We start from the raw sequence: 16,393 nt of genomic DNA on the forward strand, positions 1-16,393 counted from the left end.
GCAGACTGGTCACTAGAGAGATGTTAAATGTATCTTTAACATTTTCAAGTCCTAAAACTTTAAGAACTAATGAAGTTGCATCAAGAGCCAAACAAGAATCTTGCCACTTCTCTGTGAGTTAAAAGCTCTACTGCAGTAACACATGGACAGGGAGAGGTACTGAAAAATTCTGAAAGGGTGGTAAGGACAAAGTTAGCCCTAGTAGAAATAGGTCTTTAAGAGGACTAAAATAAGTGGAAATGTTTTTCATGTATTAATAACATCTGGCTTAGTTTCTTTTGCTAACACAAGGCAAAATAAATTGAGGAAATCAGAAAAGGGAGAGAGAGAGAAAGCAGTCCCTCAGAAAAGTCCCATTTAGAGTATGTCCCCATTCAGGGGTTCAGCATAATTTTGTCATCCTCCTAAAAGCATACTTTTACCTCTTTTGCCTGCAAAAATGATAGCAGGCTATTTCATGAGAAACACAAAAGGAAAACTAGAGTAATTGGTCTTTGGCAACTGGTATGCTACACAAAATGCGTGGCACTCTGCTACTTCAAAAAGGGCAGCATGTCAGACAGAACAGTGTATTCTTATAGTGGGTGAATATTTTCCAGCCTGCCCCAGGTAACAAAAGCCTTTAAGCTGGTCCTGCAGAGCCCATGAGAAAAAGGCAGTCCTAATACAGGTGCTATGTGCTACTATTGCTTTGCAGAGCCAGCAAAAAGAAAAAGGAAGTCAGGGAAGCTAATCACCTGAGAAATGAATTGTTCAGAGAGCAGTTGATGCTTCACAGTAGCTGGGTCACTCAGGTCCTCGCTGTATTTTTCACCAACAATCAAAACGCTGAACTCAATTATCTGCTCAGTTACAGGTCTCACTAGTTTCTCATCCTGCTTCTTAATCTCATTATTGATCTGGAAGGGAAGGAAGAAGACAGAAAACAAGAAGTGATTTAATGCCTTTTTTTGTTTGTTATTTCCCAAGAAATAAATCCTCATTACTCACCACAGACCAGATTCCTACCTATCCTGGATTTATTCCATGTAAAAAGCATCCCTAGATATGTGTATGTACATATGGTTTTCCATCCATCAACAGCACACTACATTCCTAAGCTTGGGTCCAAACATCTGTCTTATGTGGGCCAGAAACTTCTCCAGCTGCTGCAAACCTGGAGGTTTCTCTGGCTCTTGATGGGGCAGAAAACCTGAAGTCCTCTCCATAAATGCTGTGTGGACAGGAACACCTGAGGGCAATATTGGTGGGTGACACTGATGGTCACAGATACACTTAATGACATGTGAAAACTGCAGTCCAAAGCACAGCATGCTCACTTGAGCCATCAGCATACCTGTTTACCTTGCACTATAACACAGAGCTCATGAAGCCTCAGGGACAGAGGTGACAACTAAGAGGCAATCTACTAAGCAAGAACATTTTTTGAGAATTCTTGTATTGCAGATAATTCTATTTCTACTTTCCATTCGACCATCTTTACTTTAGTGCAAGGCCATCTAGTTGACCTCAGCTACAAACAGAAAACCAGTTGTGTGGGATGTTCGTGAGGCAATTTAAAGTGCAACTATGGACACATGAACAGCTCGCTTAAGCCCAGTCAGCAGTAGGCTGATTTACCCAAAATTTACTTATTTACCACAAGGCTCCTACTTACTATTCCACCTGGAAGACAAGTTTGCCAAGGTCTACATGCAGAACACCCTGTGTTGTTCAGCCTCAGTAAGTGAAGGATCCCCCCTACCTATATGGTGGGCATTGGGAGATCTGCAAGGACCTCTGCTGAGCTGAAGTGGTGGGCTTCAACTGGTCTACAGTTGCCCAAGAAGCCCCGCAGCAGTGGCTGTGTAATACATCAGGGAAGCATGTGGCTATCATGGCTGCCATGGGCAGCAGTGAATTCCAAGTTTTAATCTAATTTAAATGACTGAGCAACACAGGAAGAACACTTTCTGCTTAGTACCCTAGTATTTTACAACCAGCATACTATTCCTTGTGGTATACTGAAAGACATGAGAAAAACCAGATCTTGTTTCATGGTTTTATTCTAAAACAAGAAATTGAGATTTATGGCGGAGGAAAAGGAAGGCTGGCTTAAGTTAACTTTAGCCAAATGTCTTTGGCTATTTACATGCAGTTGTTGTTTTTCCCCTATTAAAAGGAAAAAAAAGAGCCAACAAAACAGACCTTTTCAGCAAAACTGCAGCCTGTGTTATGTATGGTGCAGGAAATGGAAAAACCTTTCTCCAGAAAGTTTAGCTGCCACCAGTGAGCAACTTATACATAGTTTAGTTAAATTCTCTTCCCCCCTTCCCCACATCCCTTTTTTACTAGATAACTTTAAGGACCATAATGACTGGTACACTACTTAAAGCTAGTTAGCATTTGAGATATACATACTTGGCAGCCATATATGTGCTACTACTATATGGCTGTTTGCAATGCTGTGTAGTTTCAATCATTTCTCAGTCCCCATAAACTAAAAGTACAGTCAACATTTTAGTGCAGAAGATGAGCTTTGCTTATTCTTGGTCTTGTAATCTGCAATGCATTTTGGCTGCACAGAGCAATGATGAGGTGTGATGTAACTGTATCGAGTGAAAACACTGTAGCAGCAACAATCTAATTCTGGGTTGGTTTGGTTTTTTTCTGATTTACTGAGTGGTCCTATTCTTTGCTCAGGCAGAAATACTTAAGGCAGGTCTGTTTCAAAAGAGAATAATGGTGTACATGGGACCAAACCACAAGTGTTCTTGGTACGTAACAAAGTCAGACCCTGGACTTGAGTCAGAAGCTGTCTGCCTGTTTCATATTCAGTATTTATTCTTGGAAGCACAGTATCAGAGCTTCACAGTCAGCCCTGAAAACTCTAGAAGAAAGTACAGTTTGGCCTAGCTTTGTTTCATGGCCATACTAGGCTACAGAACAGTGCACAGTTAAACCCAGCACCATAAATCAGCTTCTACTTATATGCAGCATGTGCAACTTTGTAAGCTTCTCAGTAAATCCACAGAGAGTTTCACATTTATAAGAAAACAAAAGCCAGCTGATTCGTACCACTGGTTTGCAACATTTTCTTCAGTCATGTAGGCCCACCAATACTGCAATTGGATTCTAGAGTTTGGGCTTAAATTTTAATTCAGAGGAGCTGTTTCCTGGAAGCAAATAACTTCCCTGGGACCTAAGTGGTGGTCAGCACTTCTGAAAGCCAGCTCATTTTTACAGAGACATTTTAAGTAGTTGATGTAGGCTTCCCTGTGCCAGGAGTTTTGTTTAAATGTCAAGGTAAGGGTGGCTGTAAGATGATAAATAAAAGTTCATCTGTGTCAGAAGAGGAGAAGGAGCAGAGAATCAAAAGGAATCTTCAAGGCTATCCAGGCCACCTCTCTGCTGTCCTACACGATTTTACCACATGGACCCTCGAAACACTACTACAGCAAGTTAAGTTGTATTGTGTTTCCATAGGAATAGTAATGCTCCGCATTCTTGCAGCTCTTAGAAGCCCTAAGCATTCCCTGTCTAGTCCTATGTCACTAGCAAAATCCTTACCTGATAGCTCAATTGATCTGTTCCCTCTCACTGTCGGGGAAGTGGCATTGCAAAGCCTCTGCAAATGAAAAAATACCTACCCAGGAAATTATTTTAAAACTTTCTTAAGTTCATGACCTGTTTTTATGAAACCTTAATTTGTGTCAATACACTATGCTAACAACACCTTAAGTACTAGGAAATGCAAATGACAACAATATTATTTAGGAAAGGCAACAGAATGCTGAACCAAATAAAAAAAAAAACACTCACAGTAGTGTCTGCATCTTCGATCTCATGGACAGTACCACCCACAGGAGTCTCTACAGAGATCTCATGAGGGGGAGGAACATTGGCAGCTGCATCTGAGTTTGAAAGAGAGCAGTATTATTTTCTTTGGGTTTTGGGGTTTTTTTTTCATATACCCATGTACATGTAGATACACACAGAAGCAGTGTAACTAAAATTTTTACCAACAGTAAAATTAGATTCCTATTCCCATTCTTATGACAAAAACAACACAGGAATTACCTGAGGAGCCTGAGGAAAAGTATCAAATGCACTAATCAGAATAAAATGCTAATGTTCTGTCTAAGCACATATATTTTTGGGAACATGAAGTTAAGTGCAGTAAAAAGTGCTCAGAACTAATTTCTCAAGTAGGATTTTCATGAGTCATACAATAACAAAATAATGTCAGCATATAACATGATCTCCACAAACAGCATTATTTGAGGTGCAAAAATTCACAGCTCTTTCTGAAATCCAAACACCATCGAATTTCTCAATTTTCTGGTAATTCAGAATCAGCCTTGACAGGAGTTAGATGAAAACTGACCTCTCAATGTGGTAACATCAGCATCCGAAGCTGGAGTTGGAGTCCCACTACTGCTAAATAAAAATAAAATCAGAAATTGAAGTTGGACGTGGTGAGAAAGATTTATTAGTTTTTGGTTTATCTGTAATCCTGCTGCCACACCAAAAAGCATGTTTGCAGAAGAAATTTGTCATGGTACTACTTTGCTGGTAACTTCATAAAAGTTAGGCTTTGCAATACTTCAGTTATCTTTTGGAACTTAGATATTAGGTCACTTGCATCACACAACACATCATGTGTTTCTCCAGGTTGCTAACCTCCTTATATTCCAACTGACTTGGAGTCCTGCCCAAAAATACATTTTGCCTTCTAGCAGTTCGGTAAAGGAAGCAAATGTGAAGACCAGAGATAAAACACAAAGATAACCTCTAATATTCTTTAAAATGCTCAGTTTTTAAAATACTCTCCAGTGCACTAAAACATCATAACTGTATTGAAATCACTGCAAGAAGATGGTTTCTTTTCATCATGACTTTTACTCTGCTTATTTGGACATCTTCAAAAGGCATCAGTTTCACACACACATAAAACAACTCTAGGCCAAATGTGAAAAAAAGAAACATTTCAGATAAAAATCAGATGAAGACTGTCATCCTGAAGTAAAACTAACAGCTTTGACATGGCTTTTACAGTAAATCCAAGCTCCTTGGGGCCAGTTGGCTCAGGCCAGCCCTGAGGAACTGTCAAGTTACCAAGAGTGAAAGACATGCTACGACAGAAACAAGTTTTTCCTGAATGAAGAAAAAATTATTTTTCAGGTTTGTCATATTTGCAATAAATACAGCCCACTCTGTAAGACTGGAAGTTTAAGCGCTGGAGAGAAACTGAACTTCAGGTTTCAGAAAAATCATTGAAGTTCATTGCACTGAGATATTTCTCTCACTTCTAAAGGAACTCCTTTTATACTGGTGGTTACACTTGTGCTGTAAAATAAGCACTGCAGCAAGGAGTCTTCGCTGTACTATAAGCAAGTGCTGATACTGTGTGAGTCATAGTTCCTAGTTTTGCCAGGTTTTATTTTTGATCCACATACTAGATTACTGGTCTTGCAGTCTGTCCTCAGCCAAAACTCCACTCAAAGCTGATGGATATTTTGCCTCCTTCAGGACGTATAATCAGTCTCTGTATCAATCCAAAAACCAGAGGCTTCCAGCACCAGCCAGACAACCAGATCTAAAGTTACATACTAAAGATACCAGGGCACAAGCATATGATCAAATACATGACAGTTTCACTGAATTAACGTCTCAAACACCATTTCTCCCCCTGCCTCTCACAGACACATAACACTTGCCAGATCTGGAGACAAATCTGATGAATTTTCTATTTAAGTCAAGAATCTTTTCACCCATCCTTTCCCATGAGGCACAGGCTAGTCCTGCGCATAATAATTAACTATACCAAAATACAGTAAATTCCGGGAATGTTAAACTGACAGGGTGAGATCTACATAACAATTATAAAATATTAACGAAGAATAAAATTGTCTCCAGATGAACAAAGCAGAAAATACTTATTCAAGAGTTTAAACAGCACCTTCATGTATTTTCTTGAACAACTAAAGTTGATGAGCTCTATGCAAGCTTTGAAATGTACAGTTATTTGTGTCTGCTTCCATCTCGTGGACACTGGTACCTGTTTTCAGCCAGCACAGTGCAAGGTAACTCTCTACCAATTCTTTGACAACCCTAGTAAATCCTGGAATGATTTCCAAGACTGGAAAGCCAAATTTTACTACCAAGCATAATTTAGACAAGATATCCTCTCATTCTGTCTGCCATTGCCATCACACATATAAAGAATCACAAGTAACTCATTCAAAAAACATCAGTTTCTTTCTGCTACCCCCCCCCCCCCAACCAAACCCACATTAAAAGGATTTAGATTTTCTTAAGAATGCTGGTTATAGAGGGATTTAGTTTCCTTACTTGTTTATCATCTCAGAACTGAAATAAAACCAATTGCTTAATTATTAATTGGTCAGAAGAAATATTTTCCAATTAAATTCACCTAACTCCAAGGATACCTTACTCTTACGAATTTCAATAGGCATTAATTACATCTATGCCACAGTCTCACGAAATCACAGCATCAGTAAATAAAACATTTCAGTGCATGGTGTTTAATGATGGTATGTTCAGAAGCAAATACGTTTCTACTTCTGGGGAGAGGTGAAACAATCTGAAATAATACTTATTACAAACTGTTTAGTACAACTAATGTCAGAATAAAAACTCAACAAAGGCAGTGATGTGCAGTGAAACAACTCTGCTACAGGATTTGTAATGTTCTATTCAGCTGAGCCTTGTATCAACCCCCTTTTCTCTAGAAGGGGACAATGAGAAACATGACTTGCTGTGGTGGGCTCTGAGCTCAACCTGAGACCCAGAGGAGTCGATCCAGCTTCCCACGGGTCGGCACCTACTATACTTTGAGGGGCCTCCAGGCGCTCCTGACCTCCAGCTGCTGCCCCAGGAGGCACAGGTCACCCACGGTTCCCACGTCATCCCTCCCAGCCTTCTGCAGATGTGTGCTGTAACTTAGGACATCTCAAAAGGACCTAAATGACTATCTGACCAGCTGAATTTGGCACCCAATTCTGTGGTGAGTTAGTCTCGGCTAAGGGCCAAATGCCCACCCAGCCGCTCCCTCACTCCCACTTCTCTATGAGACAAGGGAAAAAATAAGACGAAAAAGCTTCCGAGTCAAGATAAAGACGGGAAGATCACTTACCAATTACCTCTACCTCCACAGGCAAAACAGACTCAGCTTGGGGAAAATTAAATTAATTTATTGCCTATTTAAATAGGTTTGGATAGTAAGAAACAGACAAACGTTAAAACACCACCTATCCTCCACCCTTTCCCAGGTTCAGCTTCACTCCTGACTCCTCTACCTGGTGCGGGCTCTGCAGGGGCAGCAGTTCCTTCAGGAAACGTTTACCTGCTCCAGCATGATTCCTCCCCGGGCTGCAGGGAATACCTGCTCCGCCATGAAGCGCCTCCTCCTCCGCTGGCTTTGACCTTGGTGTTCCCTATGCTGCCATTTCTCGTTCCTTGTGTTCCCTCCCTCTTCTCCCTGTGCAGTGTTTTTGCCCTTCCTTACGCACGCTCTCCCCGAGGCACCACCGCCATGACTGAGGGGGCTCAGCCCTGCCCTGCGGCAGGCTGGCTGGAACCGGCTGGAACCAGCTGTGTCCGGCTGGGGGCAGCCCCGGCCGCTCCTCACAGGGGCCACCCTGCAGCCCCCTGCTGCCGGCACCCGGGCACCCGCACCCGGTATAGTTGTGTTTGCCAATGTACCCGCACGATCAATTTTAACTAAGTTGCGTTGAGTTTTTAAAGGAAAAATCCTCGAAGTAGACAAGAAAAAACAGAGACAATGCTATGGTATAAATCACACTTTCAAAAGAGGAGCAGTTTGCATATGGAAAAGCCTAAAATTAGCTTTCTAGAGCGGAGTACTACTTCTAGATTAGATTACTGGTTATAGACTTATCAAAATAAAATTCCCCAGTTTCAAAGGTCCCAGAGGACTGACTCTGTCACTGACCCAGATGAGCAGCAGCTCTCCAACAGGGTGCTTCAGTCAGTAATGTCAACTTAGGCACCGGGTTAGCCACGCGGTGGCAACCACAGACCAAACTGGCCCATGGGGCAACCGGAGAGTGCTGAAAAGCAAGGTGAGAATAAGGCCGCCATCATTTACAGCGTAGCAAACCCATCACCTTATGCAGCAGCAGGCCATGCTCTTTGTCAAGGCCGGGTAATATATTCTTACTGGCACTGAGGGGCTTTTAAATACAAGCCCCCAAGAGCTAACCAATTTTCTGACAAAATTCCAGCTCACAGCTAGCTTAAAATTAAAAGCCAAGGGCTTAAATAACACTTAGTAACACCCTAATCAATTTAACCAAGCAAGACCAGTCAAGTACCAAATATGGTCAAATTAACAATTATCACTTTTTCTCGGGACGGTAAAAACACTGTTTTATGAAGCTGTGCTATAATTAATCTCACTTTATGCACAATGTTGTTTTTTCATTGCTTTACCAGAACGGTGAGGTTTGCTTTCTTTTTGCATCTGTTTCTTTTTGCCTTCTGCTTCCCCTTCAACACTTTAATTTTTCAAATGTCCACTTTATTACTCTCCTAAAAAAGCAGCAATTGTATAGTTACCTCTAAGAAAGTCACTCAAAATGCACATGACAATGCATATACTGATTTGCCTGAACACACTACTCTTCAAGGTAAACACAGATTCAAATTCCCTTTCAGTCACACCGTTTAAAATATGAGGGATTTTTTTTTTTTTTGCCCCAGGATTAATCCAGGGCCCAGGCTTTATTTTTAACTATACCTACACAAGCAAGCCACTCCAGGTGGAGAGACTATATTCCAGCAAAAGCTTATTTGTGAATTTGAGACACATACGTATGAAATGTAATTTCTATTGTCCTACCTGCATGAGTGATGCCCTGGACCACCTTGGCTGAGCAGTAAGCAAAATATAAAAACATACACAATATGTATGGAGAGGCAGGAAAGAATATACACAAGCAGATGTCTAAGCAGCAGAACGAACAACACTGCACTGTGTTTCCTTGGCAGAAACAACTGGTTTCAGATCACGCAGCTCTGTTAGACACCAGGATCCAGGCAGGTATAAGACAAGACCCTAAGGGCCTCAGAAGTTGATCTGAAGCAAACAGTGCTTATGGACATCCTATACGTATTAATACAGCAAACACAGCTCACAAATACAGCCTATATTCCCCTTTTTCAAACACCACAGTACATACTTCTATGTGACATCAGTCAAGACAGGAAAAGATTTGATAGGTTCCAGTCCACCAAAGCGTATAGAGTCCCATTGACTCATAGGCAACTGTAGAGCCTAAACAAGTTCTTTATGTGCAGCCATACTGTGTTATTAAGGAGAAATGCCACTCTGGACCTGTCAAATGGGGCATCGGTGACACCATTTCACCCCCCCCTGAAATTTTGTAGAGGTATTAGTTACATTTTTCACTACATTACTCCTCCGCTTTTAACACAAACTCAACTCTGTGGTTGAAGAAGTTAACATCTTCAGATTTGTACTACATGTTCTGGACATCCATCAGTTCATCAATGACTGATGTAATCGTTTATCAATTTGAATGTCCTAAAGTCTAATTTGCTATGTCAAGCATTTATTTTTCTTAAACATTATTATTTCAATGCTCATGTTGCACAAAGAAGGGAAAACCATTTTAGGGTCTGATTTTCTCCTTTTTAAATATTTTAATCACATGTATTTGAACTAAGTAAGTATGCGATTTCAGAAGTATTTTTATGCAAGTACAGAATGCAAGACTGAGCCTTGTATTCAGATTTTTTTCATTTTAAATTGTACTTGCATTTATCTTAATTTTCATTTAGGTAGTTCTTGAATTTTGACCTCTTTAGGTTTTAATTAAAGCAGGACAAACCTTTCATATTTGCTACCTGACAGTAGGGAGCACAAAAGAAAATACACAGCTGAAGAGGAACAGTGTGGAACTCTTCACATGGGGTAGAGCTGTGCAGATGCTCAAAAACTTCTGAAACGACCAGTATCGTTGCCAAGTCCACATGCAGACAGTAAAGGAGCTCAGGTATATTTCTACTTCACCGCACACAGAACTGCTGAACTGTTGAAATGATCCCAGCACGGAAGACAAACTTTTTCTTTCATGAAGCACATTTAGATAAGCAGTACAAAATTTGAGTTGATACATCATCAACCATTGCTGCCACCACTGATGAAATATGGATCCTAAATTTGCCAATGTATTTCAAAGCAGAGAACATGGACAGAACACAGGAGGTCCAGGCATTATTTATTGTGACTAATTTCAGTGAGTCCAGAATCAGCAAGTACCAGTCAGAAAGGACACATGCCTCTATTTATTTCATTTGACATTAATAGCTGCTTCTGAAGAAGTAAAAAAGTAGTGCATTATATTCACCCTTTTCAACTATCCCATACTCCTTATCTTTTCTTCAGTATGTTATTGTGCATACAGCACTCAAGCAAGGCTATGACATAAAACCTCTAGTTTTCTACTGCAGCAATTTTGTGCTACTCCTTTGCCTTTAGTTGATTTTCAAGATCTGGCTTTTGACCTGCCAGGAATTAGACAAAACGACTATCCTATTGTCATGAGACATACTCCAATATTAAGAGAGCAACATTCATTATGCAAAATCCCAATGGGCTACTGAATAAAGCAATCATTTAACATCTTCAGCTGATGTAGTGCTTCCGCACTTCCAACTGGGGCAAAACTCTACAATGTCCACTGGGCTGCTCTATACACATCTGGATTATGTTCCATATATTACTTTTCCTTTGAGATTTTCTCCTCAGTGATACTTAGTTTAATCCCTCAGTTCCTTAAAAGGACAGGCTAGCTGAGTGTTTAACCTATGTGAATGCATCCACTAGCCTTACAGGAACAAACTTTCATCCTGCTGTTATGCAATTGTCAGTAATGCTGGATTGGGAGTTATTCTGGGAAATAAATTCTGGGAAGTACAAGCCACCTTTCTGTAGGCTACAGAGAAACTATCCGAGTATTTAACTAGCTGAAACCAGCTCTTTCCATCTAGATAGAGACATAGTATTGACATCTAGGTAGGATTATATGAGATGTATTAAATTATATAAGTCACAGCTTCAATTCTATAGCTGTTCATAGCTTTCAGCATAGTTTTGCTTTAATCGAGTTTGTGTAGTTAAAATGACCAACAGATATCAAGGGCCTGTCTTCTGTTCCAGATCAGCCCCGATTTAGAAATCATTTCACAGAAACAATTGTTTCATAGCAAAAAAGGACTGGTCAAAGCTCATAAAAAGAAAACACTCTTCTAGCTTCTTATGCCTGGGCTATGTTCTAGTAAACAAACCTACTGCAAAATTTTCTCTGTTCTTATCAGTGGGAAAAGAGACAGAAATACACCTAGTGCTAGCCCTCCAAACTGAAATGACTGCTTCTGCACATTCATCAGAGAAACTGGGGTTCACCAGAGGATAAGTCAGAGCACCCCTGCTAGACCCCTGCTTCGAGGCATCCTCTGGAGAAGCCTGTCCTTCCCTGGCAATGTGGAAGCTTCACCTGAACATCTCATCTAGATACCCAAAGCTGGTGCTTTAGGATAGTCCTGCCATCCCTTGAGACATGAGACCAGGACAGTTCCCAGTTCTGACACAGACGGCACACCTGGGTGGCAAGACAGCCACATTCAAATCACAGCATTGCCCTGCACTGGCCCAACCTCTCTCTGCACATGTGGGTCAGCAGGCAACGACAGCACTGCCCGGGAAATGGCAGAACCGCACTCACATCTCCTCCTGTGCAGGAGGGACTTGACGCTGGATTTCCCACACTGCGTCTTAGAGATTGGGGGTGATCCTGGGTTGGGTACTTACTCTGTCTTCTTACAGAACATTTTAAAAAGGTCTTTATGTTATTCAGATGTGTACTGGGAGGTCTAGTATATTCTTGCAGGTAATAATAATGTTGGCTGTTGGCAATACTGAGATGGCTCACTCACTGCTTTTGATGGAAGAAGTCTGAAGTTAGATGAGAGAGACATCTTCTACCCATGACAGCCAATCATGGCTTTTTTTTTTTTTAATATGACTTTGGCTTACAAAGTTCACATCATAAACCGTGAATGCTCTATGATGTCCAGAACCCTCTTAGAATAAGTTTGGGTTTTTTAATATTGCCAAAATAATCTATATTAATTTCTTCCTGATGCTCCACTACACAAACCAAATCTACCTGTTTCTGTCTCACTGCTTCAGTCCTGTATCACTCTCTTCATGCTATAAAACACTATCATATCCAAGCACAAGACAAACAACTTTTAGAGGTAAAGATATAGTAAAACCAAAGTTTAAACTGATGGTGAAAACAAAGATCCCATCCTAAAGCTATGGGATAAAAGTGGTGTATTTTTGAGAGAGATGCAACACAGCCCCACAGTGAATTGAGTTGGGTAAAGTTTGGCAATTGTCTACTGGAGCCCTTTAATGCCTGTCACAAAGCACTTGATAAGATTACTTTTGTACAACGTTAATCACTCTGATCCAACTTTCAGTCAAATCTTGGGCTTTTTGCATTGTTGGGTTGTTTAGCACAGTGCATGCAGTGACTCTAGATTAATTAGTGTTAACTCTAATTCCTCTCATATATCTCTACATTTACTAGATTTCCTGAATGATCACATAGAGGGATACAGTGGGTATATTTTCAAACTCGAACTTCCTCAGAAAGATGAATTTTTCAGAGTCTTCATCATTCAAACTGAGATAACTATCACTGAATTTACATCTTCTGATAAGGTGTGGTTCCCATTCACATTAAAAGTCAGTCTAGAAATGACTGATGCTAACGAGAAAGAATCAGACCCACAAAGTTTACAAGGGCAAGTTTTTGGGTTTTTTTTAATGTATTTTCTCTTTGAAAGGAAAAGCATATAAAAGTTTGGTCAATGTTGCATTCTCAGCAGAGAAAGTTCTGAACAGGCATACGTTACCCAGTTGACCTGGAGGCTTCAGGGATTGCTTGTCAGAGGAGCATTCAGCTCAATAGGACAGAGAGAAACCAATCCCCTAGGAATCACTTTTGCCCTTATCATCTCACGTTATTAATTTTAATATATAATGTTGTGGTTATGAAATCATTATAAGGATACCTAATTTGGGAAGTTGAGGGTTTTTTTTCAAGTCTGTTAAGTGATTACTCTGCCCCATAAATGAATTACCCATATTTATCACAGCTTTATGTGACCTGTAAAGCAGGCAATTGAACTTGCCAATTTTTCAGATGAGTTCAGCACTAGGTTGTTTGGGTTTGAGTTGCTCTAAAAATAACAGCTTAAATTAAGTTCCAAGTAGGAATGGAGTAATAATAATTTGAACTGGTTTTTCCTTCCAGTTCAAAAAAGACATGAAAATAACAGGTCAAGTTCAGGTTTGCTTTGGTAAAAAGAAGCCACATTTCAGACTAGTTTTCATTTTTATTGCCTTGTTAAAAGTGTGAGGAGCCCAAGCAGTCAACTCCCTTGTAACTGTTTTTAGAGCACATCTCTCAAAAGTTTTCTTAAAAAGCATTTCAAAAACATTCCACTTTTTTGCTTTTTGTAATGATGACGAGGACTAACTTAAAGCCTTTGGGAAAGGCTCCCTGGATAACCAGAACACTAACACAAGTAACTATGGACACATCTCTTTCCCAAAATAGATTTCCCCCACTAAACCTCTTCAGGTAAATAGCCTGCATCTGTGCCTGACGGCCAACAAGGTGATGACATTCTTAAGCAAAAGTACAAGCCCCAGATCGGCTGAGATATTTTGAGCGTGCCAAGCATGCTATGACAGAGGTTCACATGCAAGAACCACAGAATTTCTCCACCACACTTTTTTATACGCCCTTTTGCACAAAAGTGAATTTCGTTCATCTTCAGTGCACAAATCAACTCCAGCAGCAGCAAGAACTGGAGAAAGGGCCCATCAGGAGCCTTTAAAAAGGGAAAATTACTTACCCACATGACCAATCAGTGCAGGAGCTGACAAGAAGAAGAGAGAAAAGATTACAAAATGTCAAAACTCAGCCCTGCTGTTATCCCCAGAGAGAATAAAATGCAAGGCACAGATACTCACCTGCCCATTGCTTCCTTTGTATAGGACAGTTTCTAGAAAACAAACAAACAGGCAAATCCTAAGTATATTTGAGTATCATAAGATGAAAGGAATTGAAATGCATTTTATACCTCTTTGTTTCCTCCCCATACCAAAATAATTCTCTTTTCTTTGTTCCATGTTCATTTGTTAAGTTCAAAATTTATTAACAAAGTCCCTGCTGAAAAGAAAATGTATCCTACATTTCCAAAACACAACTGAAACTCAACAACAGAGCACTAGGTTTGTCAGAAGATGCTCTGCGTTTCTGCATTTTTCCTGCATTGTTCTGCAGGAACAATGTTTTCTCACCTTAGAGGAGGTTAGCAATAAGATCCTTTTAAGCAAGTCATCTTAAGAAATACAATATTACTTCTGCTACTTGTATGTAGATTTAAAACCATCTTTTTGAAAGTACAGTTACAGCTTACAGTAACATAGTAGGATTAGTCTAATGACTTTGTTTATGGCTATACGAGTGACAGGGATGACTTTTTCATTTATTGGTATATAAAAATTAAGGCAGGGCTACACAGTTCATAATTTTTCATCAAAATTCTTGCGGTATTAGTGCCCTTGGTACTAGAGAGGAAACACAGGAGTTTGCGAGGAACCCCACAAGAAGTGGAGGAGATCCTGAGCTGTATCCTACTGCTGTACCAATATGAACAGAATATAAAATACTTATAGAAGATTATTGTCCAGCCACAAAATTTCTGTTTCTCTCTCGTTTGGGGGGAAAAGAGATTGTTTGGTAGTTTGTTTATCAGGCTGGATTTCTTTACATAATCAATGCAGATGTATTTTTCAATAAAAACTCAACCCAAAGTGGATCAATTAAAATATCTACTATGAAGTTAAATTGCAATGAACTTAGCACATACTATTTCCACTTTGAAAACTTCTCTGCAGAACATCCATATATATTTATTGACCTAAGGACTGTCACTCTAAGATATCCTTGTGATTCTTTTTGTAAAGAGGGGGTGAAAAGGCAAAAGAGACTTTTTGAGCCAGTTAGCCTGCTCATTCTCTTCACTTGTGTTTCTAAGGAAGTCTAGAAGTTCAGTCTTTATTGATTTGGAGCCACATCAATGACTACCTTTCTCTTCTTTCCAGGACATCTGCGGACAGTAAGTGTGATCACAGTTAGAACAGGAGGCAGCCTGGATATCAGCCTGAGGAGGGCTTGCCAAAATACTAATTTCAGTCAATTTGCTTTTCAGCATGTCCTTTGGCCAACCTTTATTATACAAGTCCATTAAATGAAGTATTTGGAGATACTTTAGTATGAAAAACTAAGACATGGTGAGACCAGTTTTAAGTGACAAACACAAACTAGCAAGACTAGGTAGTCTACAGTGAAAAGTCGAACTCAGGGCCACTAAAATTGTACTAGACTTTGGGTATTTTTTTTAAGGGGCCGTTACGCTGCTCTATACAGTGCTTGTACTCAGCTTTAGCGTGCTGGGATCTGCAAGGAATAGAGAGACTGATTCCCTCTCTACAAGCTTTTGGAAGGTTATATAGCCCGTATAGTAAAAGGTGTTTGTTCATTAGTAAAAGAGACTTTCTTCCGTGCTCAGTCAGTCAAGGCAGTTTGTAGGTGCTTTTAAAACCAAACGCGGTTATTTGGGGTCCCACACATCTTTTTAATACCACCTGGTAGTCTGTACCCAGCAGCTTTAGCTACTGGTCCACAAAGGCCATTGACAGCAGAGGTCAGCAGAGCCCTGTTCATTTCCTAGAGCAAGGAAACAGAGATGCCCCAGTGAGGGGTGCCTTGGCCAAAGCAGGACAGCCTGAGGAGCTGGCAGCACCCAACTTCCCTGAGCCTGGGTCCCAGGACTTAACCAATATGTCTTGTTATTTCCAAGTCTTCTATTCAATAAATTATAAGAAGAACTTATAAGAACCGACCTGAAAGGCCTAATTATTATTTTAATGGCCAAGGCCTAGAATAACAAACATGACACACTGACTCCACATCTACATTTAAAAAAAGGCATCAAATTACCAAGTTCGCATCCCATTTTGTAGTAAACTAGCAAAGCCTAATACTCTATGATTGGCTTTGAATGACAGCCTCTGCATAGGGCAGCTGGACTATTCCTTCATTCACCTAGTTCAGGACAGAATATTCTCTCTTCATTGCAAATCGTATCTTTTGTGAAATAAAATAGCTTTAAAGGATTACATGCTTTAAATTACTCTTTAAATGACCTGACTTTTCACCATGCTTTTTCAGATAAAACCTCTCACTGGATTCAATAG

At 40.1% G+C, this 16,393-nt stretch overlaps 1 protein-coding gene across 4 annotated transcripts in view; it reads right to left on the minus strand.

Annotated features, from left to right (window-relative positions):
• IMPG2 (interphotoreceptor matrix proteoglycan 2) overlaps positions 1-16,393 on the minus strand; it is a 61,444-nt gene that overhangs the window by 22,220 nt on the left and 22,831 nt on the right. For 3 of the 4 annotated variants that reach the window (XR_007509048.1, XM_049824572.1, XM_049824573.1), the window contains exons 4-9: positions 14,102-14,133; positions 13,984-14,007; positions 8,867-8,896; positions 4,367-4,419; positions 3,802-3,893; positions 738-899 (exon numbers count right to left, since the gene is read on the minus strand). Coding sequence is in view for 3 of the 4 variants with exons in the window: in XM_049824572.1 (XP_049680529.1) it covers positions 738-899; positions 3,802-3,893; positions 4,367-4,419; positions 8,867-8,896; positions 13,984-14,007; positions 14,102-14,133 (393 nt within the window). In the remaining variant the exon portion in view is untranslated. The remainder of the gene's footprint in view (positions 1-737; positions 900-3,801; positions 3,894-4,366; positions 4,420-8,866; positions 8,897-13,983; positions 14,008-14,101; positions 14,134-16,393) is intronic. The other variant, XM_049824574.1, reaches the window with a different exon arrangement.

This window comes from Accipiter gentilis, chromosome 21, assembly GCF_929443795.1.
Source record: "Accipiter gentilis chromosome 21, bAccGen1.1, whole genome shotgun sequence".
Taxonomy (NCBI): Eukaryota; Metazoa; Chordata; class Aves; order Accipitriformes; family Accipitridae; genus Astur; species Astur gentilis.